General features: G+C 36.2%; 2 protein-coding genes across 25 annotated transcripts in view; both read left to right on the top strand.

Annotated features, from left to right (window-relative positions):
• The window catches only part of LOC132099050 (CUGBP Elav-like family member 2), a 157798-nt gene extending 147877 nt beyond the window's left edge, over positions 1-9921 (top strand). For 12 of the 24 annotated variants that reach the window (XM_059505455.1, XM_059505460.1, XM_059505459.1 and 9 more), the window contains 4 exons: positions 2203-2382; positions 3060-3203; positions 3571-3736; positions 5393-9921. In XM_059505455.1, coding sequence (XP_059361438.1) covers positions 2203-2382; positions 3060-3203; positions 3571-3698 — 452 coding nt within the window. In that variant the 3' untranslated portion in view covers positions 3699-3736; positions 5393-9921. Of the gene's footprint in view, positions 1-2184; positions 2383-3059; positions 3204-3570; positions 3737-5392 lie in introns of all 24 variants that reach the window. The other 12 variants (XM_059505449.1, XM_059505452.1, XM_059505450.1 and 9 more) reach the window with 2 other exon arrangements.
• A 2896-nt stretch (positions 9922-12817) lies between these two features.
• Positions 12818-25923, top strand: part of LOC132099049 (USP6 N-terminal-like protein) — a 50308-nt gene continuing 37202 nt past the window's right edge. Inside the window, exons 1-2 of the mRNA XM_059505443.1 lie at positions 12818-13187; positions 18938-19023. Of these exons, the coding sequence (XP_059361426.1) occupies positions 19020-19023 (4 nt within the window). The 5' untranslated portion in view covers positions 12818-13187; positions 18938-19019. The remainder of the gene's footprint in view (positions 13188-18937; positions 19024-25923) is intronic.

Here is a 25923-nt window from a genome sequence, read left to right as displayed (position 1 = left end):
CAAACCCATTTGCTAAGTCAGAACAAATGTAGCCCATCCCTTGTAGTCGTGAGTGTGTTTGCACCAATCAGATACATCTCTCCACACATTCAGACATGCTAACACACCGCTAAACCATTGCTCTGGGTGTTTCTATAGACGTGCACTTGTTTTGTCGCTATTGTGTGTGTGTTGTGTATATGTGTCTGTTTTACTTGGGGTTTGAATGATTAGACTAGACTAGACTAGGTTCTCAAATCTCAATTCCAGTCCTCTTGATGCACCACTCTCAGACGTTTGTTCTATTCGACTGTAAGTGCCCTGCGAAGTGGAGATCACAGGATATTCCGCCGTGATTCAAAAATGGATGTTCTACAGAAGACAAAAGTCATAAAGGTGTAGAAGTGCAAGAGTAAATGATGACAGAATAGGGATTTTTAAGGGATAGTTTAGCAAAAAAAAAAAAAAAGGAAATTTTGTCACTGTTTAATCATCCTTATGTCATTCTAAACCCATGAGACTTTTGTTTGAAACACAAATGTATTTTTAATGAAACTTGAGAGATTTCTTTCTTCAAGCAACTTAAAAGTAAGCTTAATTCAAGTGTTTTGAAGAATATTTCGTCTTTTATTCACAAATAAACATTCAAATATGACTGTCACGTAAAATCTGTAAAAACAGTAGCTCAGCCATATTTGTTTGACAGGCAAAAACAAATCTCTACTTCGAAAGCTTCCTTTTACCACATGGATGTCTTTTGTGATCTGTTTATGATCTGTTTATGAGTTGTGGTGGAATGGACTTTCGGTGGAAAGTTCATTTGTGATTTGACAATAAACAAAAGTCTAATTAGTTTGAAACTACAATCCCTTCGGGTTAATGGTTGTCTTCTCTGGCTGTTGTGATCTACACCACAAGCTGGTAAACAGATGTTTTGCATTATAGCTGTTATTTTTAGCACGACTGGAACTCTGTATTGACAAATCAGCATTCAAAACCAGAACTGCTCATTTTATAATAGAACGTACCTAATGGGCGTTGTGGAATGTAATTAGTATGAATAGGCGAGCTAAAGATCACCGTGGCCTGTCATGTGTATATGTCAGCATGCCGACAAAATCTCTATCTCCACCAGTGACCTTTCAGCCAGGTTTCTAGTTTTATAAATCAAGCTCTCTCTAACAAAACGCCTACAATTTAAATTCATTCAAATGACTCTCTCTCACACACACACTCTCCCAGTGCTCATTTAAGAGGCTGTATAGTGTAATTGAATATAAAAGGTCAGTATTGTAATTATTGCTGGATAAATGAGGGAGCTGGCCTTCCGAGGACTTCGCTCATCATTTATTGTTTCCAGGCCGTCAAGCCAAAAGGCCAGTCAGTAAATACTCATGAATCAGTCTTTATAAACACACACAGACTAAGACATAAAAAATATTGTGTACACAGTACGTGAACACAACTGCTTCTACGGTAGAATGATTTGACGTGTTGTTTTACATTATGAATATCAAATAAATGCCTTTGAAAGCAAAGGAGACTTTTTCTAAACCTTTTAAACCTTAATCTTAACAACCTCAGACCTTTGAACTTTAATTTGTGTGTGTGTACATATCTATTCCCATAGACTGGAGTTAAAGGGGTTACTCCCTGAAGCACATCTGCTTTAGCAGTCAAGGGTTTTGTCATTAATCCAAGGATCCAATGATACATTTGTATTTGATTAAAATACAGCCAAGTTATTTTTAATATAGCCAAGATTGCGGACACGAACAATTAGATGTAGATTTCTGATGTGTGAGGTTAAAAAGGTGATTGGTCAGATGTTTCGGTGTGTCTGAGGGTCCCCGTGGTGATCGTTTCGTGCTGCTATTGTGACATTAGTCTGCATGAGAAGGCCACGCTCCTCATTTGCATACACTGGTCAATATATTATGTATCTTTTCTATCTTGTGTTTGTGTGTATATGTGTGTGAGTGGGTGCTGTTTATGATGTAATGTCCAGCGTGATGTTTGTGGTTCTGCTGTTTCGATGAGTGTTTCGTTCGCTGTCTTTTCTGTCTGCGTGTGTCATTGGGTTTTATGTATTTTGTCTGTTTTTGTGGGTGTCGTGTTGTGCTTTGTTGTAGAAACACACCCTGAGTCCAAATTCTAACGAGTAAGAGCACTTCTTTTTTCTTTATTGTTGGGTTTTATGTAAAGTTGCTCACATGCTCTCAGGTATGGCAGCTCTGAACGGCGGGCTGGGCAGCACGGGCCTAAGTAACGGGTCGGCCGGGCCCATGGATGCTCTCACACAGGCCTACTCAGGGATCCAACAGTACGCGGCTGCCGCCCTGCCCACCCTCTACAGCCAGTCCCTACTGCAGCAACAGAGTGCTGCGGGCAGCCAGAAAGAGGGTATGGGGACACATGCTGGACATTGCTTACACTGGAAGTGTAAAATGAAATCTAGTTCAACATTTAAGTAACACAGCAAATATGGAAGTACATCAATGACAAAAGTTGAAAAAAAAAGTTTGCATTTTTGAGGCTACAATGTAACATGGTTGAATATTTATCTAGTGAATATTTAAATATAGATACACACACATAGATAGATTGATTGATTTAAAACAACTAATAATAAATCTATCTTCCAAAGGTCCATAGTATTTGGTACACTTTTTGTCTTGTTTTTTTACTTTAGAAATGCAGCTTCACACATTTTTTTTTTTTTTGTGAAACTTTTGTCATTAATATACATCCATAACCAAATCAGTGTCAGTCAAAAATACACATACTACAGTTTAAAAGTTTTTATTAGAATGATTTCTGAAGGATCATGGAGTGATGGCTGCAGAAAATTCAACTTTACATCAAAGGATTACATTGCATTTTAAAATATATTAATATAGAAAAACATTATTTTCTATTATAATATTTCACAATATTGCTGATTTGAATATATATATATATATATATATTTGGCTTATTTATTTATTAGATTTTATTGTCCTTAATATGCTTTAATGCAGCACCGTAGTAGTGGTTTCTTCACTAAGCGTGGACACATGTACATTTTGTGTGTGGAACAGGACCTGAAGGAGCCAACCTGTTCATCTACCACCTGCCACAGGAGTTTGGGGACCAGGACATCCTACAGATGTTCATGCCTTTCGGAAACGTGGTGTCTGCCAAAGTCTTTATTGACAAACAAACCAATCTGAGCAAGTGCTTCGGTATGAACTGACATTCAGTCACTCATGGGAGAGACAACAAAAATTGACCAGAAACAGTTATTCACTTAAGGCTAACAGTACATATTTAATCAGAGTACAACAAAGTAAAATGACAGCTTTTTTATTAATAATAAATAATAATGATTACTTTGCCATCATATTAATGCCATAATATTGTTGTTTTGCAAAATTTAAATTCAATTGTGTTGATGAACCCTTTTATCGCTTGGTATATAATACTATATTTCTTTTTTTTTCTTCTACATTTAATTTCATGCTGTCATTTAGTTTAATTGTACATGGCATGAGCAGTTGTTTTGCTGCCAAACGTGACTTGATTACAATCTGTGTACTTGATTCCTTGCAGGTTTCGTCAGTTATGACAATCCTGTGTCAGCGCAGGCTGCCATTCAGGCGATGAACGGCTTTCAGATCGGCATGAAGCGTCTCAAAGTCCAGCTCAAGCGCTCGAAGAACGACAGCAAACCGTACTGATCTTAGCTCTAGGGCCTCTCTCATGTTACACTGCTAGGGTAAGTCCCCACTGCTGCCACGGTTGCCAAACTGGGACTCCGGGGGGAGGGGGTGCACGAGGGGGAGTTTCACCCTTTGACCACCAGAGGGAGCCACTCTCCCATAACCTTCTTTTCAGCTTTTTGAATTAATAACAGTATTATTATTTTATCTCTTTTTTTTTTCTTCTTCACATGAACGCTTCCATTTCCGCCATTTTTTTTATGACTTGCGATGGATGAACAGCTATTATTGGTCAACTTTTATTTATTTTATTATTTATTTTCTCGTTTAAGTCATGTGTAAACTATTTGTTTTTTTTAAATTACATATTTATACAATAGCTATTTCAATCTATGATGATAACAACAGCAGAAAGAAATGATGTATAAAGTATTATTTGTTTCTCTTTGTGAACCTGAGGCTTGTAAGGACAAGTAGAGAAGGTTCCGATATGATTAAAGCACCAATATGCACATTAACCTTTGCCCTTTGGCCTCTGGTGTCGGTTCAGGGCTTTGCTGCTCCTTCGAACCCATGGCCCACTGGCACTAAAGAGGAAAGGGTTAAACCCGCTGTGGCCTCTCTGTAGTCAACGGCAAAAACTGCCTAAACAGCTTCCTCAACAAATACTTGCCGTGTAATGTTCAGTGATTTTTTTTATTTATTATTATTATTGTTTGTCATTTTCTGTCGGTAAGGTTTTTTTTTTTTTTTTTTTCGTTATTGACGTTTTTTTCTGTTTGGTTTTTAGGTTTGTTTGGTTTGTTTATTTATTTCTTTTTTTAAGAAAAAAATTAGTCCGAATTTTATGGGTCAGATGATTGTGGTCTTTGTCCAACAGAATTTGTGTAGAGCATTAAAAAATATTTAGATTTGTCGATGGTTAAAAAGAATAAAGCATTCTAGGTTCTGTGTGGAGGGGTGGGCAACTGAAAACTTGATATTTATCGAAAGAAAAAAAAAACACATAAATTACAGAAAGCCACAGGCCTGTAAATTTTATTTGTAAAAAAATGCAGTTCTATTTTTATACAAAATTTCTACTGCCTCTGAAGTAAAGGACTTTATTTATTACCTTTTAAGTTATTGGGTTTGGAAAGTCGTCTTATTAAACCACACACTCTGTTGCGTGACGAGAACACAGAATCACGTACTAAACCCCTATTTTTCTTTCTTTCTCTCTCTTGCCATTTCCCACAATCCCATCCGTCACGTCCCTATCATATCTGTCTCGACTCTCTCTTCCTCTTCTCTCTTTCGTCATAAGTAGTGGCACTTCATAAGTGAAATCCCTCTTTTTTGTTTCATTTTGTTTCATATTGTTTGGTTTTAGTTCGTACTCTCTCAAAAAAAAAAAAACGCGATCCATCTACGGTCTCAGATCGGGAGATCGGACCAGGATGGATACTTTTGGGTGTATGTCTGTATGGAGGAGATCGAGTATGTGTTTGTATTCTCGTGTACATGTTGGCAGTTTATTCCAAATTTCTGTACTGTGTAAATATATATAAAAAATGCTAATGTGATGTTGGTGAAACGCTGGTTAATAGCACTGCTGCTGTTATTGTCTGTTCGTTTGTTTTGTTTGTTCATTTGTTGTTCTCATGGTTTAATGATGTTAGTTGTGTGCCGGAGCTGTGTGTGTAACTCTCCTCTCCCGTTTTCTTCCCTAGAACTCATCTCCATGACTCTATGCTCATCGTTTGCCTAGCATGTCTACGTGGTGTACAAAAAAAAAAAAAAGTCTCATCGTCCTGTCATTATTTCTGATGTTTTTCTGAGTTCTCCTGCTCATAATCTGGTCTCCTTTTACTGATCTTTGTACTTTGATCTTAGCCTGATCTGTTTGGAAAATATTCGCATGTGACCTCATTTTGAACTTTTTTTTTTTTCTTGTTTTTGTTTTGTTTTCTGTTTTTTTTTTTTTTGTTTGTTTAGATTAACTTGTGAGGGAGGGAGGGAAGGAAGGGAGAAAAAAAAATAATAATAAAATAAAACAATAATAATAATGTGAAAACGCTGCATTCACACTCTAGAGACAGAGTATATTTACTAACATAACCAGAGCATCATTTTAAGAAATAAAACAAAAAAGAAAACAAAAAAATCCTGTGGCAAAACAATTACAAATATTTACGTTTGACTTTTTTTATTTCTTTTTTCTTTGTCAGATTGTTTTCTCTCACTCTCTCTCTCTGTATTGTTGTTTGTTTGTTTTTCATTCATTTAAAGTAAACTTGAACGTTCAATACAGGGATTGGCGTTGGGACTTACTGTCGGCAACACTCAAAATTTGAGGCCAGCCGTAAGAAACCCATGCTGGTTTCTAAATGAATAGACTACTTCCACGCAGTTTTAATAATAATAATAATAAAAAAAGCTGTCTGATCGATATTAGAATCTCTCAGAGCTTGCTCGTGATTTTTACATTTTTCAGGCAGTGTAAAGTTTTTTGATAAGGCCATTTTAAGTGGCTTGATTTCTCATTAAAGTCTATATAAAACCACTTTTTTCTAGAGTAGTCAAGGTATAAACACACACACACACACACACACACACACAAGATTGCCCTGTTTGGGGGGAAATGCTACCTACGTGTCACACCTTTTGCTGAACTGACTTACAGTTAGACAATCTGTGGTTTAAATGCACATGAAATGACCTATATTTTATACTGTTTAAATGTATAGAGGAAAAAAAAAACAGAGTTTGTGTAACCCGCGGTCCCGTCGGTGCTTTTCGTGGATAAAGTCGTGGTTTCATCAAGTCTAACAGTCTTATTTGTCTCATGTTTTTAAAGAGAAGACTAAAAATCAATTTACTTGAACAATAGATAAAGCCTTTCATAAGTACTATTACTACTACTCCTTTTTGTTTTGTTTGTTTGTTCTTTTTTTTCTTTGTTTTTGTTTTTTTGTTATTCTTTATTTTGTTTTTTCTTTTCTTTTTTCTTTTTTTGATAGGAGTCCCTCTTTGCTAAATTTGTTGTTGGGTAATTAGCTATATAAAAATTCTTAAAAGTTACAGTGTCAGCTTGTGAAGCATCTATGTCATTCTATTATTTCATTTCTATTGTGAGAAACAATATTTAGATGTGTTATGTTGTTCAGCAAAAATGTGATTTTTTTTTCTTATAAAGAAAAAACAAGATGAGTGGAATTTAGTGCCAAATTCTGACGGTACATCCTGCCTACAGCTTCAGTGTTTTACTTGTGAAATTATTTGATAACATGGGTATTTTATTACGTAAGTGTTTTGTATGGAACCCTCATATTTAAAGATATAGATTTAAAAAAAGGTTGTTAACTTGCTCTTCTGTGGTCTTGTTGCCTGAAACTGTTCATGTTTTTGATTTCTTTCTTTCTTTTTTCTTTATTTGTAAAGATGTACAAAGTGCCCATGTGTCATAATCGCTCTCACAAGCACACACACACACACACACACACACACACACATACATTCACAGGTAAGCACACACACGCATACACACACCTATGCGAAAGGTTGACCTCACAACCCTCTTTTCTTTGACGGTGTGTGTATGTGAGCCCCTGAGATTGAGTCTCAGCAGGTTCCCCTTACACACACACACACACACACACACAATGCATTTACACCACAGAAGGCTCCAAATTTGACAGGACAAATTCATCTGATTTATCATTTTATGTGTGATTGGACAAAATATTGATGTATTTTTGTGAATTGTGAATCAGGCATTGAACTTTTGACCATCATAATAGAATACAGGGCCATTAAGACATAATCATTACGCAACAATTGATCGGTGTTCCTCGAAACGTCTCAGTTTAGTCTCGCTTTCTGCTGCCTTTATCAGGACTATTTTACGTTCGTAGGACAAACAAAACTCCGTCCTGATGCCAAAGTAGTTCAGCATGATCCACAGTGTTCGATAGCGCCTGTAGCACTTTGCTGTAAACGTTTACACATCTTTCGAACGGTCCGTAAAAATATTGTTTACGAACGTAGTTTACAGGCAGCCCCCTCAAACCAGTTTACTTCACTATATAGCACTATTTTATACCCAAGCTCTGCTGTTGCCTTAACACGTCGATCAGTATTAATGGGCTGGAATACATTGCTGCACATTTAATATGTGTGCCAAGGTTGTGTGTGTGTGTTTTGAGTGACTGTGTTGTGTGACGGTTGTTCATTGTATATTCGTCCGCGTTATTTCGTAATCTTTAGCCAAAACCGGATCTGCCAAACTTTGTGCGAGCCAAAAAAAAAACAAAAGGGACTCTTTTATGAAACAAGAACAAATTTGTGTAAATTATTTGTAACCATTTGTATTGAAATTTTTTTGTGTATAAAAGTTTTTCCTTCAATTGTGCGCAAGCAGAACTAATTTCCTTATGTACTATATATATATAAACCATTCATACATAAATTGCCATATAAAAACAGTCTTAAGTAATTTTTTACCCATTCTTGTGTTATTTGTTGCACACATTCTGTAAGATTTAAAATATGTAAATCAAGTGTCTGTTCTCCAAACTAACTGAACTGTTACGTGACCTATGGCTATCTTTGCACACAAGAACATTTGTATAAACTATTTGTAAAACTGACAGTTTTTGTATGAATGGTTTATACAGAAATTAATTCGACTTGTCTTTCATGAAAGAGGCCCCCAAAAATTTAGTTTTTTTATTTTTTATTTCCCCCTTAATGAGCAAGTTTCGCATTGGGAAGTTCGAGTCAGTTTATGATATACTTTCGCCAAATCGTACAAACACAAAAGCACATGCGCACTAGCAAAGTGTTAAAACACGCAGTTTTAAAATCGCTTACCCAGTAAAGTCTTTTGACTCGCTGCTTAACCTCCCGGAAAAGTCGTTGGAAATTCTGTTCGCGAGACCGAGTTCTATGTTGCACGTAAGCAATTATTAACATGCTAAATTTTTCATGGAATGCATCTTTGTTTGACCTCATTTAATCGGTTTGACTTGATGTAATATCACTCTCTAATGAACTGCGGTTCGGCTTAAGTGTTTTTACCTCAGAACAGTACATTATCGTTTCCGTCATTCATCACACTTCATCACAATCAACTTCAGACAGACAGGGTACGCTTTCACGGCCAGCACAATTTCACAAACACATGAAGCCACACATTTGTCAGATGTTTAGTAAAGCACAAACTATACAGGGAGTTCTCGCTGAGACTCTTTCGCTCAGGGGTTTTACACGCCACACGTATCTGAAATCTGTTTGTTGTTTCTGTTGTTTCTTTCTTTCTCTTAAGTGCTATTTAACAAGTGTATTTTAAAGAAAAAGACAAACAATGTGTAGTTTCCTTTTGCATTTTGGCTTCTGTCAAGTTTTTCGGAAATGTATGTGTTTATCTAATGTGCCGTAACAAAAGCTTGTCGTCTGTAGATTAATATCATTTTGTTTGATTCTAAAAAGATTTCAGTAGTTTTAAGTATTGTCTTGAGAAAAGCCAAAGTCGATGCATTTCAGTGGATTATGTAAGCGTGATACATGTTTGTTTGACAACACTTTGAAAATCTGTCTTTGGATGGGAATTTAAAAAGTACAAAAAAAAGCAGGCTTTCCTATTTCTATCACTGATTGTACTTATGCCTTTTGTACCAGTGGAACTTTTTATACTGGCAATTAAAGGAAAAAGAAAAAAAAAACTATCCGACAGGCTGCGGGCCGACAGCGACTGGTTCCCGAGTTTGATTTCTAGTTGGCGTCCAGAACGTTAGGTTTTGATATAAAGATTTTTTTTTGTTTTTAGAAGAACTTTGGCTTGGTATCTTTAGCCTCCTCTTCTTTATTCTTCACATCAAGATTTGCTTTCCATTTCCTTTTGTTCATTTCCTTTCTCGGAAAGAGGGTCGAGGAGTTTTCCTTTTGGCTTCTAAATACGTAATGCCGTTTGTCTTTACAACAGCGGTAAGTTTCATTTAGTTAAGTATTGTGCAGTCACCATGATAAAGACGATTTAGAAGTATTTAGACACCTTCAGTGGATAAATGTATTAGTTTGACAAACGAGATAAAAGTAATTTGAGGACTTTGCTTTTAGCTGTTTAGATTTTTCTGGTTTCTCTGTCTTTGCTGTTAACCTAACTGTGTAGCTGGAACAGTCAGACTTATTTTTGTAAATGTATGTTCTTGTGTGATGCAGTTTTTTGCCTCTGTCTCCGATATTAAACCATTTTTCCTAATACTCGTCTCTTTCTCTGTGGCGTGGTGTTCCAGTACCTGTCCGATGTTGTGCGAATGTTCACGCGACCCCTCACGTCTCTTTTCTATCTCTCTTCTCACCTTTTTTTCTGTACTGTTTATTGGTTATTTGGTTTCCTTTTACATTGCAGTTCATTTCAGTCTCATCACCAAACATGGTAAATATACATAAAGATTTATATATGTATATTTCTGTGCAGCCCAACTTGCTGTAACAGTAGATGGACACCCCACCTTTTGGTTCCTAATGTTTGACCTCAAAGCGAAAAATGTTCCATTTTTAAAAACGGACCCATTTTTCCAGTAGATTTGATTTGAAATGTAAGATACATACTGTTCTGTACTGTACCGCTGATCTGGGCGAGGCCCCCCGTCTGTCCTTCTGTCTCTGTCCCTATCCACTATGTGCTGTCCATGTGTCCACTGCATCCCTACAGAGATACCAGAGAGTTCCAAATCAATTAACAGCCATTATAAAGAGATACAAATGATACTTGAGCGTTCCAGTGCTTTGGGAACTCCAGTTAGAGCAGGCGCCAGGGTTTAAGTGCTTGATTTTGTTTTGAAAAGAGAAGGGACGGTTCACCCGACAATGATGATTCTGCCACTCTATATGTGTATGATCGGCTTTCCTCTGTGAAACACAAAAGGAGATATTTTGCCGGAACTTTTCGTGATGTAAGTGAATGGGGATTTTGAATGTCAAGCTCTGAATGGGACCAATAAGCACCATAAATGTAGTCCGTACTAATTGTGTGTTTTATTTTAGAAATATGATTGGTTTTGTGTGAGGGGCAGAATTGATGGCAAAATTAGCATTTTAGTCTCTTTAACTCCGAGAATCCACCAAAAACTGGTTACATAGAGAAAATAGCAGGATAGCACTTTGTTCTTGTAGAGGTTTTTGTTGGAGGAATATTTTAAAGGAGGGTTTATATATATATAACCAGAAGTACAAAGAAGTAAAAATATAAGTCACAGTAGTCATCCATGTTGGTATGCTTTCAGATATGACACTGTCAAAATATGTGATAGCAGAATCACTTCAGAAAAAAACAGAACAAAGTGAGTCCGTGTCACTGTGTGTGGAAACTGAACTTAGGGCTATATAAGAAATCAGAAAGCTTTTATCAAAGACGTCTGCTGCAGGAACACAGACACGGCATCAGACAGGTACAAAAGACTTTCCTATGGGCGAGAGGTTGATATGGTACCAAAAATAAATAAATAAAATAAACCTGGATCTGACTGATCATGAGCTTACGGATGCAGGTAAGACTAAACTTGGAAGATGCATTTTATGTGATACATTATGCAACTATATGATTCTAATTAAAGATAAAGCAAAATGTATTACTATATATATATATCATACAATCTATCATATAGATCATACAAGGTGGGTAATGCCAGAACTATATAATCTGGTGAATAAACACTTTGAGTGTCTGATGGTTTTTAAGGGTGTGTGTGGGGGGGGGGGGGGATCGGTAGCCTATTACAACGTAGCATGATAATACTATTTGTATGCGTTGATGTAGCCTATGTTGGTCTGACATATAAATGCTGTGGCATGTCAGTAACTTTCATTACCATCGTAGGCTACATATCATAATATAATGGCAGGCATTACCTTCTTAACGTTAAGCTTAAAGTAATTCCATGTAATACAAAGGCAAACAATGCAAGGGCAACACACGACCAAAGAGAAGACGTTTGAAGACAAAGTCTTTTCATCGCTGGATTTGTCTAAACTACAGTAAGTACTACACTAACTAATGGCCATTGAGATTCTCACGAACTGATGGAGTTATGGATTGTGCGTCACTTGCTCAAATATATGAAAATGCATAATACAGTATAACCCATATAGCCTACACGCAACCACATCTACAGTGTCCTTCAGTAAAATATGTATGATTACAAGCAACTAACCTAAACCAAACACTTACCCTATAGTAAATTGGTGTTAATTTTGATTACTCAGTACTTATTTGTGTAATAACACGGTAACGATAGCACAAGTGCAATAAAGTGTTTGAAAAGTGAGAGTTGCATGCAGTTCCATACCTTGGCCACCAGATGGAGTCAATACTTCTTAAATTGCTCAAAAAGCAGGATGCTCATTACCAAGACCTCTATAAATATAAACTAACACACCAAGACAGGCAGCATTAGGTTCTAAACAACAAAATGTACTGAAGCACAACATTTCACAAACATTAATCACGACAGCAAATATTACATGCACTGTAACATTTTGAGTTGCTTTATAATATATATTCAAACAGGAAGGGTCATGGCAGTATGATATTTTGGCTTGAAATTTGCACCGTGCAGTACATGATATAATGTATATATGAAATATATACATTACATATAAAATGTATATATATGAATATCATTTATATTTACATTAACAATGCAGTGCACGTGTGTGTGTGTGTGTGTGTGTGTGTGTGTGTGCTAGAGGATCTATATATTAAGTACATAATATTACTACTCAGTTTTTTAATGTATAATTACACAGTAACAAGGACGCCGTAAAATAAAGTGTAACCAAACAAAACAGAGCATGCGGTATTATTTATAATAAATCAAAATAAAACAAGAAGATAGAATAGAAAAATAATAAAGAATGCTAGTTTCAAAGGCTCTCTCAAGTAGACAAGGATTAAGAATAGAAATAGAGAATGCAAGTGTGTTAGAGGGTCGTGTTTCTTCTTTTTATTCTTAGAATTAGAACAGAGAGTGCTAGAGTTAGTGTGAGTGAAGATGGATTTTGTTCCTCTCTGGGATGCCACTATAATGCGCCGTTCACATGCAGAACCCAAGCTTCTAGAGGGCACATAATTCTGAAGTAGAATATTAAAATATTTTATTTTGTTAATATTACTAATCCCGTGATATTTTATGCTGAACTTCGCTGGCCGACAGTAACTAAAAATGACATGCACAGGGAGGGCTTAAAATCCCAGTCATCTCATTACATATGGACCTGGGTTTGTACAGTGACTGCGTGAGTATCGCGTCGCGAGGATGTGGGCTGTGTTTGGCGGGCGGCGCGCGAGCACCTGAGCTTCTGCTGCAGGGGTTTCCATAGCGAGCGCATTCACTCTCTCTCTCACTCACTTCAGCGGGAACACCGCAGACTTCCTGGAGCGGGATAATGCGTGCAATCCGCTCGCATTTACGCCACTGAACCGGCTGAAGGGATGTAGGCGGAGCGCGGACGCGAGCTACAAAGGTAAACGCTTATCAATGATCAGCTGTGATCCGGAGATATTGATCCGAATGAAGTTCTCTTCGTTTACTGTGCTAAAGTAGCGCTAGCGGGGCAGTTGGAGCCCTGCAGAGTCGAACAGGGCAGTTAAAGGAAGTTTAAATCCCCTAAATATGGCGAAATGTTTAATCGCGTATGTTTAAGAACTCTTTGACATGGAAATGCTGTTTTATTTCCTCTGAAGTTGTTTATAATTAAATTCAATGAGGCCTAGCGAGCCAAACGCTCGGACGGCCCCCAGCAGCAGGATCGACGCTGTTTGGTCGGTTCATAAACACAAATGACGCGCGCTGATTGGCGGAGTACACAGATGCAGACCGTTGATTGGCTGAGCGCGCTGTCTTTCACGAGGTGTCCCGAGTGCCTTTAAATGTTTTGGTATATTAATTTGAGGAGATGCAATGATTTAAATTTTAAATCACTATTTATCCAGCATGCTGCACTGTAGGAAACCACTGAAATAGGTTAGTCAGTATTATTATTAGTCTCAATATAGTATTCTTTGAAATGCATTGAAGTACAGTGTAAATAGTCTAAATCTGGAAACAATTCCACAACCATGATTGCTAAACCATAGTTTTTGTTAAAGGCAGTCACAACTCACCTCATGAATCACTGCTTGATTAAGCCTATTACAATAAAAATTGATAATATTTTTCTTCTTGTTTTTTTTTTTATTATTTATTTTTATTTTTGCAGTGTAGTTAATATAAATCAGTGCAGATCCTATTTAAAGGTTTGGGTGAGTGTGTTTTCATGTCTCACATTCTGCTGAGCTGTGTGTTTCATATTCACATGTACATGTGCTGGCTACTACACACATCACTGTGGTTATACAGAACAGAGCCGGTCCAAGGGAACATGTGATCCAGAGCAAATAACATCCAGTCCATGTGTTCATTTGCAAGAAACAAGATTTACCTACTTAAAAAAAAAAAAAGTATATCATAAAAGAAAACACACTAGAAAAGAATAATGGTAATTATAGTAATAAAAACAAACTGTTTATACATTCATGTTTATGCCTTAAACAACCAGATTTTGTATTTAAATGTGACCATGGAACACAAAACCAGTCATACACATATATGTGTGTGTGTGTGTGTGTGTGTGTGTGTGCACTTAATTCCAGAGCACAAATTCTGAGTATGGGTCACCATACTTGGCTGAGTGTCATGTCACTTTCACTTTCCCATGATGTATGGTTTGTTATGACGATAGTTACTATCTGGAATCTGAGGGTGCAAAAAAAAAAAAATCAAAAGATTAAGAAAATAGCCTTGAAAGTTGTCCAAATTAATTTGTAAGCAATGCGTTTTAGTAAACAAAAATGATGTTTTGATATATTTACAGCAGAAAATTTACAAAATATCTTCATGGAACATGATCTTTACTTAATATCCTAATGATTTTTGGCATAAAAGAAAAATCTATAATTTTGACCCATACAGTGTTTTTTTTTTTGGCTATTGCTACTAATATAGCCCAGCGATTTAAGACTGGTTTTGTGGACCAGGGTTATAAATGTGCTTACAGTTGATTAGATAGAATTTATTAGATATTGTAGTTTACTGATCTCAAGAGGGAAACTGGTGCATTACCAGACAAAGCCAGACAAAGAGTACATTGCAGATTCATATGTATGGTCAACACAGTGGTTAAGAACAAATCACACACACACACACACACACACACACTGCATTTCAAATGTTTGGGATCAGATTTGTGATGTTTTTCAAAGAAGAATCTTCTGCTCATCATGGCTACATTTATCACATGCTAAACTCAGACTCAACCTACTCAGGGTGGATTGAACTAACTCTGTTCAGCTGTTTTGAACCTGAAAACTCATAGTTTCCAATCTCAGGGTAAGTCAAATTTAGGGCCCTATTTTAGCGATCTAAACGCAAAGTGTAAGGCGCACAGCACAGGTGCACTCAGAGCGCGTCCAAATCCACTTTTGCTATTTTAACGGCGGAAAAATGGTTGGCGTGCCCGGGCGCATGGTCTAAACGGGTTGTCCCTATTCTCTTAATGAGTAATGGGCGTTTTTTGGGCGTAACGTGCAATAAACCAATCAGAGCCGCCCTGGATCAATTCAACTTGATTCAAAACAAAAAGCAGTAATATTAATCTGAATATTATAATTTAATCAAGAATTTTAATATTGCATTTCATTTTTGAGTAATGATGCAAATGATTAGTTTTCAAATGTTTCATGATTTACTTCATTTGTCCAGGGTTTGTTTGAAAGAACTGATTTTGAATCAGCCTTCTTATGCTATTTAAATCAGAGATGTGATTAATACCTGTCTGTACTCTGCACCTAAGGAAATATGATGGGGCAACTAAAAAGAATTTTAAAATATTTTATGTTCTCAACAAAATAATACAGACTTTATTATAAATGTTACATAATATATAGCGCAAACTCCCAAAGTTACTATTCTAATTGCAAAAAGGCGCTTCACATTCCTAAGCTGCCCTTGCACTGAGGGGCGGCCAGTGCTGGTACTGATGCCTTCTGCCAGAGAGAACTGATCTGGCACAAAACAAGACGGTCAGCCCACACATCACAATCACGCACACATTCAGATGTGAAATCGAAAATGATGTGTCTGGGCGATGCACTTGTGTTGAATGTACTAGGTTGAATTCACTCTCCTATGGTTGTTCTTCTTTGTGTCATGCTATTGACAGCATCACAGGTGAACATATGGCTGCAGTAATGCCAACATTAAGACCAGCTTTCAAGAGTTCTCCGTCTCTCTCGCTCGCCTGGCTGGTCTTTTTGACTTCCATGTGATCTGAAAGGGATGTTCTGTCATCACCAAACCCATGTGACTTTCCTTTTTCCATGGAACGCAAAAGCTTTTTTGAAGATTGGTTCATGCTTTTACATTGAAGTGAAAACAGATAGTGACCAGTCAAACTAAAAGAAGGAGAAGAAAGAATGTAAAACGTTTGGTACAACTTGTTCTCAGTATTACAAATCTAAATGGTAACTTTGTGGGAGGAAACAGACTGAAAGGTATGCCTTTGTTCATTTATTTTATTATTTTCTCTCTTTACTGAGGCTGGTTAAAATAAGTCCAAGCCATGGATTCATATGGTTTTGACGAACATATTTGATTTTTAATGGTGCAAATTAAATGACTCTACAATTTTTTTATTTTTTTATTGTTTTTTATTATCATGTACTATATCAACATAATTAAGTTTACAAATATTGTTTAGAAGCCATGTCATTTTAGTGACTTCATTCAGAAGTTGCACTATACATGACTTTGATTTGGCAGGCAAAACTTGTTCATATATTTGTAGTATAATAAATACTATAAACTGCATAGACTATAGTGTACAAGAATATTGACTGAGATTATTATAGCTGACTAAAACTAAAAACAGAGGGACAATTTATTTTTTATATTCATTTTATTTAATAACTAAACCAAAGTGAAAAAAAACAACAACAATGTAGGCATATAAAAAAATAAACTAACTCAAATGTTAAAATTGAACTGAAAATTTAAAATATAAAAATATAAGCTAATTTAAAATATTAATAAAAACTATAATAAGTTATACTAAAATAACACCGTCATGGACCGCTTTAAAGTGCTTTTTAGTCATTTTTGGTCACTATTTAATTTTATTGTGTGGTTATGAAGGTTTGGAACAATGTTAGGGTAAGTAAATAATGACTAATTTTTCATATTCTGATGAGCTATTCCTTTAACTCAAAGTTTTCTCATTACATAGGCATGTGATGGGAGGTCTCATTCCTGTCCCGGGTCCACCCTTATCATTTCCTGTCACCTCCACCTGGTCTGCATCATCCATTTACAGTGATTTCCTCCTCTCACTGCTGTCCCATTACTATCATCCATATACACATACACACAATGAATCTGATCATTAATCTCCTTTGGTGAATGGTGGCTACAGGAGGCCGGGGGGCGTGTATAAGAGAGAGGGGTTATTAGTTGTCCTAATGGAAGTGAGACAGGTAAAATAAGAAAATGCAAGAAAGGTGGGACCCTCACACTGGGTCATGAAAGTTAGCCTGATGCTACAGTCCTGATATCATCACATCACTGTGTGTGTTTGGTGCAGAGTGAGGGAATACACTTTCATGAGGTCTTAGGTAATAGACCACTTTTTTTAAAAAGCATTTAAGCTGCTGTGTTTACCCCTCTTCTTCTTCTTTTGTTTTCCTCCAGTCGCAGCTTAATGTTTAGAGGCAATAAGTAAGCCATTTTTGTTTGACTTCCTTAAAGTGTTGACTTCCCTGTGATACTGAAAATCTCCTCTCTTTGTTTGAGCTGTTTGACATGTCAGTTTCTGCCTGTTGAGGGGGTGTGCAGATACTTTTATAACCAGTCAGATTAGTTTTGCCAGGTGGATGATAAAATTGGTGGAAAGTCCCACAGAGCTAAACTTAAGAAGGTATTTGAGCCATCATCTACAGACTTTTCAGATTTTTTACTAAAAGTAAAATTTAAAATTTAGAAAATAAATAATTGGAAATGCATTTATTAAATGCATTGCTTCGCTAATAGTTTATGTATGTATATATATATATGTATATATATATATATATATATATGTATGTATATTATAATATATTCTATTTTTGGTAGCATCATTTGTACTTCCTTTTATTTATATTGTTATTAGAATCACATGCATCACAGTGAGAATCATCAAGAATCGCTCCAAAATAAAATGTATCATAACAGCAAGTAAAAATAAATATTTTTAGCAAATTATTGCGTTTACTATGTGGCATACTGTATATCTCTTTAATTATGTGATAATTATGGAAATTTACTATATTCGGGTCAAGTTGGATATACATGTATCATGTAAGTTCCCTTTTTAATCAAGTTAATCCAAATTTAGTCTTAAATATTTAGTTTCTTTTTTTTTTTTTTTTAATAACTCAAGTATGGTTTTCACCATTAGAGTAGCCAAAGCATTAACCATAACCAAAAAAAAACCCGGCAAACAAGTACATGTAATAGTTATAAATTGAAGTTAGAATTTTATTTTAAGGAGGGAAGAGGAAAACGATTTTGTTCAGTTTATAACAATTTGGCATAGTGACAAAGCTAATTAGGCTATTTGGTGATGTGTATCACTGGCGTGATGCATATGGGTTTAAGATTTTGGTCATGTGTTTTAAGAAAAGCTCTTGTTTGCACATGAAAGCAATATCATTCATACATTTTTATGTATTTAAGTCTCCAGTGCTCAAATATTTTTGCTTCGAAATATAACTTGAGTGTGTTTGGCACCGGCATACTTTGAAACAGAAATATTTTAGGTACAATATGTTCTTGAAATAGCTACCAACACAAGTGCAACGAGATATACAATGATAATTACATTGACTCCTAGTCTTGTGAATGACACTCGTATGAAAACTGAAACTTGTTCAGTGATGGGACTATTTTATGGATTATCTGCTTCAACATTCTACTTAGCATTCCTGGACCACGTCTGAATTGGATGGAGGAATGTTATCTTTGCTCTCTTTGGGAGATAACACTGCTTCACCAACTTTGGCTGGTTGACTGGAATGCTGTGGTTTTTTGCTGCTTTTTTTGTTGTTGTTGTATCAATTCAAGAGGTTTTAGTATGTGTTTCTACACCTATTACTTCCCAATGGCTTTTGTGTTCTTAAGGAGGTATTTGTTGGATGTGTACAGGTCATGAGTGCCTTGAGGAGAACAGCTGTTGAGAAGAACCTCACCTGGACCACACACTCCAGCCAACTCCCAGCATCCCAGTATGAGTGAGTACATACAGTACATCATCAGCATAACACTCTCTAAACCGAGACTCACCTTGTGGCAAACAGTGAAGTACTCCACAGTATGTGATGTGTAATGAAATTAAAAACATAATTTGCATTTATTCTTTTACCTGATACCTGACGAAAGAGCCTCTAATAATACTAAATATTAAACACTTATACTAAAGTGACACTATGAGTAAATGGGAAGAGACCGCTTTATTTGTATATACATTGCTGTACAAATCTGATTTGAAATCAGCTTAAGCTTCATGAAATCTAGTTAAATAATGTCCCAGATTCACATCAGATAAACGCAGATCCTTCAGTAAGTTCCTGTAAGAACAGAGATTTATGGGAGTTTGACATGTAATCTCACAGGTGTGTTTTAGAGGACTGGAGTGTATTTTAAGTGTGGGCAGTTGCTGTGGAGAGACTATGGGGCAATTGGATTGGTCAGATGCAGAGTGCGTTGCGTAGGGCTGTCACTTTTGTGAAAAAATCATTTTCGATTTTTAAGACATAAGTGTTCATTGAATCGATTGTAAAAGAGCTCTGGAAACGCACAAGTCAGCAATATTTCTTATTTATTGGCATGAAGTTTCGTGCAGAATAACAAACAGCAACAAGAGTGCAACGTTCTCGAAAAAATATATATGCAGAGGGGACAGCTGCCATAAAATCTCCAAGATTATTTTAAATAATGGTTCAATCCATTTCAAACAACCGTTCAAAAAAATGAAACTTTAAATGGACTTGAGAACAGGCCATGTGTGTTTTTTTATTGAACGTAACCGCCACTTAGGCTAGGCGGCACTAGGCAGGCATAATTAAAGGCTAGGGCCATTACAAATTTATTGGACAGGAAAACAAGTCGATCAAAATTTTCGGGGTCCCAAGCAGAGCGTTTTTAATTCACTATATGTCCAGCTGTTGAGAAGACCGCACTGTGTCCCAGGGACACTCAGATACAGCTGCGCAAGGTAGGGGTATTACTGCCAATTTTCCACCACAAAAGCCGGTCGCTTTCAGCTTGCAATGGTCCTTTTCATAAAGCAGAATCTCCTGTAACTAGATGCGCGAATTAGGCGAATTCGCATCTACCTCGCCGTGAGCCCTACAGACGCGCGTAAACGCGTCTTTACATTGACTTAACATTGAAATCATTCGCGCCAGACGCTCTATTCGTGTTTGGTGTGAACGCAGAGGTCGCTTTCGACGTCACTGGGTCTTATAGGCGCGTAGAATTGCTGGTATTTTCTGTCTAGCTTTCACAAGGCATACTACACTTTCTGAATTCTTTATTTTCTTTTTCTGCTTGTTTGTGAGTTTTGTTAGATCTATATTTTTTAATTGTTTAATTATTTTAATTAATAGTGTACATATTTGGTTAAAATCGATTCCCTATTTTCATTTTCGAAACTTGTTTTGGTTGGTCCGATTGATTGTGCAATCGATTTTCGAACTAAAAGTGACAGCCCTAGTGTTGAGAGATTTAATTGGATTATACAGTGTGTCCACTGTGGAGTCAACACCAAACCAGCAAACAAAAGTAATGGTGCTACATCCAGCCAACTGGACTTTTTTTTCTTTCAGTAAAGTGAATGATAGTGATATAACAGCTCATTGACCCTTACTTGATTACTTTGACATCATGTTACTATAGATATACAAAGTGCAGACTGAAATAGTATATTCTGAGCGCTTTTCTTGCATACTGAATGAATAAAGGGATGAAAAAATGCAAATTATGTCATCAATTACTCACCCTCATGTCGTTCTAAACCCATAAGACATTTGTTCATCTTGAAGCACAAAAGATATTTGAATGAAATCTGAGAGATTTCTGAGATTTTTCTGTCCACTAAAATGCTGATGCTTCAAAAAATAAATAAATAAATAATAAATTCTAAAGACATTGTAAAAATAATACATTTGAATGTATTGTGCAGTTTTTATCCCAAGTTTTCTTTTGATGAACAGATTTAGAGTTTGGTACACATTGATCAACAAAAAATGAAACATGAATAAAGCATGAATTAAGCATAAATATTGGGCACTACAGCGATCTGTCATGACACCTTAAAGAGCTACAAAACTTATTGTATGATTATATATATATACACACACACAAAGAGCAATTGTGTAAAATTTTACCATATTTAGTCCAACATTTATTCACTTTTATTTGTTCCTCACTAAAGGTTTTTTTTTTCACTAAAAGTTTAGATTTTGTAATATTATTGTGCACTCATGATTTTTCTAGAGTAACTTTTGCTACTGAATTATCCACTAACCTAATTTATAGTAGTATTTTTGTCATAGATTATATATATATATATATATATATATATATATATGTATGTGTGTGTGTGTGTGTGTGTATATATATATATATATGTATGTATATTATGTTTGATATATTTTCTTTATATATTGTCTGTATTTAGTAGATTGTGTGTTACACACAAAAGAGTGATGATCAGTTCATCACACATTGAGGTATAGAAATTCTACACCGATTTAAAAAAAACTGTGCTGGTATCGGAACGATATCGGTATTGGCCGATACTCAGAATTTTTGCTATTGGATCGGGATGAATTCTGAAAAGGTGGTATCGAGCCACTCATACTTTAAGGTGGCTATATTTTTTTAAATAATGTGGTGGCCATTTTGTTTTCACATGACCAATTGTATATACTAAATTGGTATAGGAAGATCATACTAACAAAAAATCAGAAACCGGAATCAGCCAAGAAAATTGCAATCGGTGGATTTCTATTTTGGACAGCTCTTGGAATTTCTCTTGGATGACTCATTCTTTTTTTTTTTTTTTTTTTTTTTTTTTTTTTTAATGGACAAATGATACACTATCCTTTTCAAGTAATTATTTGTTTGTAAATATGGCACACAGAAAAAAAGTTAGCCATTTGCCAGAGCTGTGGCCTAGCTGCCTACTGCTAATATAGTGACCAATTCTGTCATTGGACTGTCCTTATTGATCTGATTCTCTTTTTGCATGGGATAGGAAACCAGCAGTGCTTGAACAACTCTTATATTTAATGCTGGCAAAAAGATCTGAATTTATTAATAAAGGTGCACAAGACAGTCACACAATGAGAACTTTAGGTTTAGTTGCACGAAAAAGAAAGGACAAATAAATGAGATACAGACATATATTTTTTATTAAATTTCTTTTTTATCCAGATTAGTTAGATGAATAACAGTAAGTAATTTTCTCTGTAAACAGAGCATTTAAAAAAAGGGCTCATATGACATTGCTAAAAAGAACATTATTTTGTGTATTTGGTGTAATACAATGTGTTTATGCAGTTTATTTAATTTTATTTTTTTCCATATAATTTACATTATTGTTTCTCCTCTATGCCCCGACTTTCTGAAACATTTAGATTTTTACAAAGCTCTGAAATGCCAGATGTATGCTGATTGGCCAACTATCCAGTGTGTATTGATTGGCCGAATACAGTACCTCAAGCATGTGATGAAATGTTACACCCCTTACCATACTGTGAAGCGAGGTGTACGCTGATTGGCCAACTACCCAGTGTCCTGACGCGACAAGACAACATCAATAAAATCCATTACAAACGAGGCATTTGTTGCATCCAGTGGGGACATAATTACTGATTATAAGGACTTATACTGTCCTTTTACGTGTTGCATTGCATCGCGCCGCATAAACATAAAACCATGTCTGCATTTGTGATCGGAGAAATGACAAACAACAAACTCTACACTGCTCAAAACTTGCATTTGAATCATCAGTGGCAAATTCTTTAAACATCTAAGCATACTTACAGACTGTGAGTCAGAAGCACCAGACTGTCCTTGTAAAGTTGTAACTGCCCCACTTTATAAAAACAGACACCGGCATTGTAGGCTACTCTCCCAGGAGACAGTCCTCATCCTCTGTAAAATGCACTGCACATATCAGTATATTTGGATTGAACTGTTCTGGAGCAGTGTTGTAAATACAACTTGTAAATACAACACTGATTTCTAGTTGTTGTGTCTTCTTATGGAAGGCCAAACAAAGTAGTTTCGCTTTCACAACGAAACAGCGCCTCCACAACATGGCAGTGGCTTCGGCAACAATACAGCTAGAATCAAAGGTACGCCTTCTTTCTTTGCGTGAACATTTGGGCGGTGTTATGCAAATCTTCCCACATTGTGACGTGGACATGTGGGGGTGTGTTAGAGCGAGCCGTTTTAGGGGGGCGTGGTTGACTTTTATAAAGACCATCTCTTTGAATTTGAGACTTTCGTCTTTGCAACTTTACAGATCTTCTTTATGCATCTGTAAAATTCCATACAGAAAGGAAAACTTGAAATTGCATCATATGACGCAATCAAGCCTTTAAGGTTTATTTGTGTTTTCTTTCAAGTCTGAAGCTAGTTACAACCCGCTTCCTACACCTCTCCATATTTTTCTATGTTTTTCGCTCGTCTAGTGCACTACACATCACGGTCTTAATTCTTTCATCTTCAACATCAGTCAGAACAGAAACGGAGAAATCACGCAAAGACCAATAGCAGTGACGGTAAAGGCACCTAAAATAGTGAGACAACCACACAGGAGATGTGTGTGTGTGTGTGTGTGTGTGTGTGTGTGTGTGTGTGTGTCCATTAGCTTGGCCACTCTTGAGGATGTGGTGCAGACAATATAATCCAGGGAATGCAAACTACAGCCTGTTTATTAGCTTCCCTGTTTCTTCTGATCTAATTTCAGCCGCTATTTTTTTTTTGAGTATTGGCAGTACAGTCTATTTTTTGACCTAGCTTGTGAGTTGTTTTGATAATGAGGAAGAGTGTGTGTGTCAGTGTGTTTATGTGTGTCTGTTGAGTTAATTACCCTCATTACCCCCTGCTTGTACCCCTGTGAGTGGCAGCACTAATGAGAGAAATGACTCATCCAGGATGGGCTAAAACAACATGAAGGGGGATAAAAAGAGAAAAATGCTGTTTCATCGCCACCATGGCATGACATGTTTCTTAATCTATAAAAGATTTGATAATTTACTGTGATGCAGAGTGGCTTTACCAGCTTCCAAAAGAAGATTGGTTTTATGGATCATATGGCTACAAATGCTTGTCGAATGCTAAGAGCAAATAAAGCATTTATTATAAATTCAAAATATTCAGCACTTATTATAATTATGTTGTATGTTTTAAACATCCTACTAATTAGCCTACGTTCACCATCAGATTAAAATTTAATTATGGATCACTGACAAAAGGATAATCTGGTTTTCCTACTTGTTGACCTTCATAGAAAATCTAGGGATAAGTAGTTGCTTAATGGTCCAAGTTGAATGAGCTCCAAATCTCTAGATATGAATCGGATTCCTGTTTCAATGTAAGTCTATGGGATTTTTGCCAGTTTTATTTTATGCAAAGTGAAAATGAATTCATTGTTTAGAAAAGTGAAAGTGCACCTTTTCTGAACAAGCCGCGTGATTTAAGGTGATATTCAAATTTGTAGTTAAAAATATTTCAGCAAGATGAGTTAATAAAAAATGTAAACTAAAGGTTTGGAGTTTGTTGAGATCTGTTTTTAATAATAATAATTGAAATTATTATTGTTGTTGTTGTTTTAATAAATAATAAATTAGTATTAACATTAAATAGTGGAAACTATAATTTGTTATTATTGTTTATTATTCTTCTAGTATTTATAAATACATATATGCATACATGTATATACGAATAAATATCCAGATTACCTAGATGTGAAGGTTGAGCATACGGGTGTGTTTGCACAGCTAACTAGATGGATGATCATAGGAAGGAAGTCACTTAGGAATTTGATTACATTTCAAAGTAAACAGTGGAACATGAGGAAAGGGATCCTGTGTTCTTTTGCTGTGCACACACACACACACACACAAACACTGCTCTAACCTTGACAAGTGAAGTAGTTTTTTTTACAGGTACTGTAGGATGAGACAGTCACACAAGCTTTAATATAAAACCTAGCTCTCCTGATGTGCAGGATCTTCTGAAAGGTAGGCAGCTTAATTGTGACTTCTTCTTTTGGACAAATTGTAGGACAGAATCACATGTATTCTTCATGGGCAAACATGTCTGGTTCAAGGGTGTGAATGTGTGACTCAGTGCATGGACTAAACTATGGACATAGTTTACGCCTATGGACATAGTTTAAACTTCATTATAGAAAGGCCCACAGACACAGACCCATAAAAAAAATTTCCCCCATTTTGGAAAGATATTTGCGAATATATATGAAACCGGGGCAGTGGACAGCCATTTTTGCAGCGGCACCCTGTGAGCAGTTGGGGGTTCAGTCCCTTGCTCAAGGGTCTCACCTCAGTTGTGGTATTGAGGGTGGAAGAGAGTGCTGGTCATTCAACCGGGATTGAACCTGCGTCCTTTTAATTGATGATGTAATAGCAGCAACTAAACTGTTTATGCCAGTCTTATCTTTCACCTCCTATAACCTGGCAATCAGTGCAAACCTGTCAACAAGCAATACACAAATCCGCCAGTTAATTGGAATTATATTCAATTCATTACATTGTATGTGAAACATAAGTACCGAGGATGTGAAAGACTGTTTTCCGAATCCACTTAACCCCCTCTCTTTCTGCATTTGCCCAGTAAAAGAAGGGATATTCATGCTAGACACTTTGAGAGGTGCATTATGATCCATCTTTAGAAAGAATGGCAAGCTAAAACTGGGATAGTGGGATCCCACAGTTTCTCCTTTTTATGTTATCTTTATCTCTTTGGGTCTGTTTTACTGGAAGTTGTAGTATTCATAGATCAGAAGGTCTGGATGTCGAACCCATTGATTTCCCATAAGGCCACAATGACAGAGACCCACATATTGATTTGTATCCGTGTTTGTTGTCTGATCT

The sequence above is a fragment of the Carassius carassius genome, chromosome 22 (genome assembly GCF_963082965.1).
Source record: "Carassius carassius chromosome 22, fCarCar2.1, whole genome shotgun sequence".
In the NCBI taxonomy this organism is placed as follows: Eukaryota; Metazoa; Chordata; class Actinopteri; order Cypriniformes; family Cyprinidae; genus Carassius; species Carassius carassius.
Note: the sequence above shows the minus strand (reverse complement) of the source record. Positions and strands in the feature narration are given on the sequence as shown.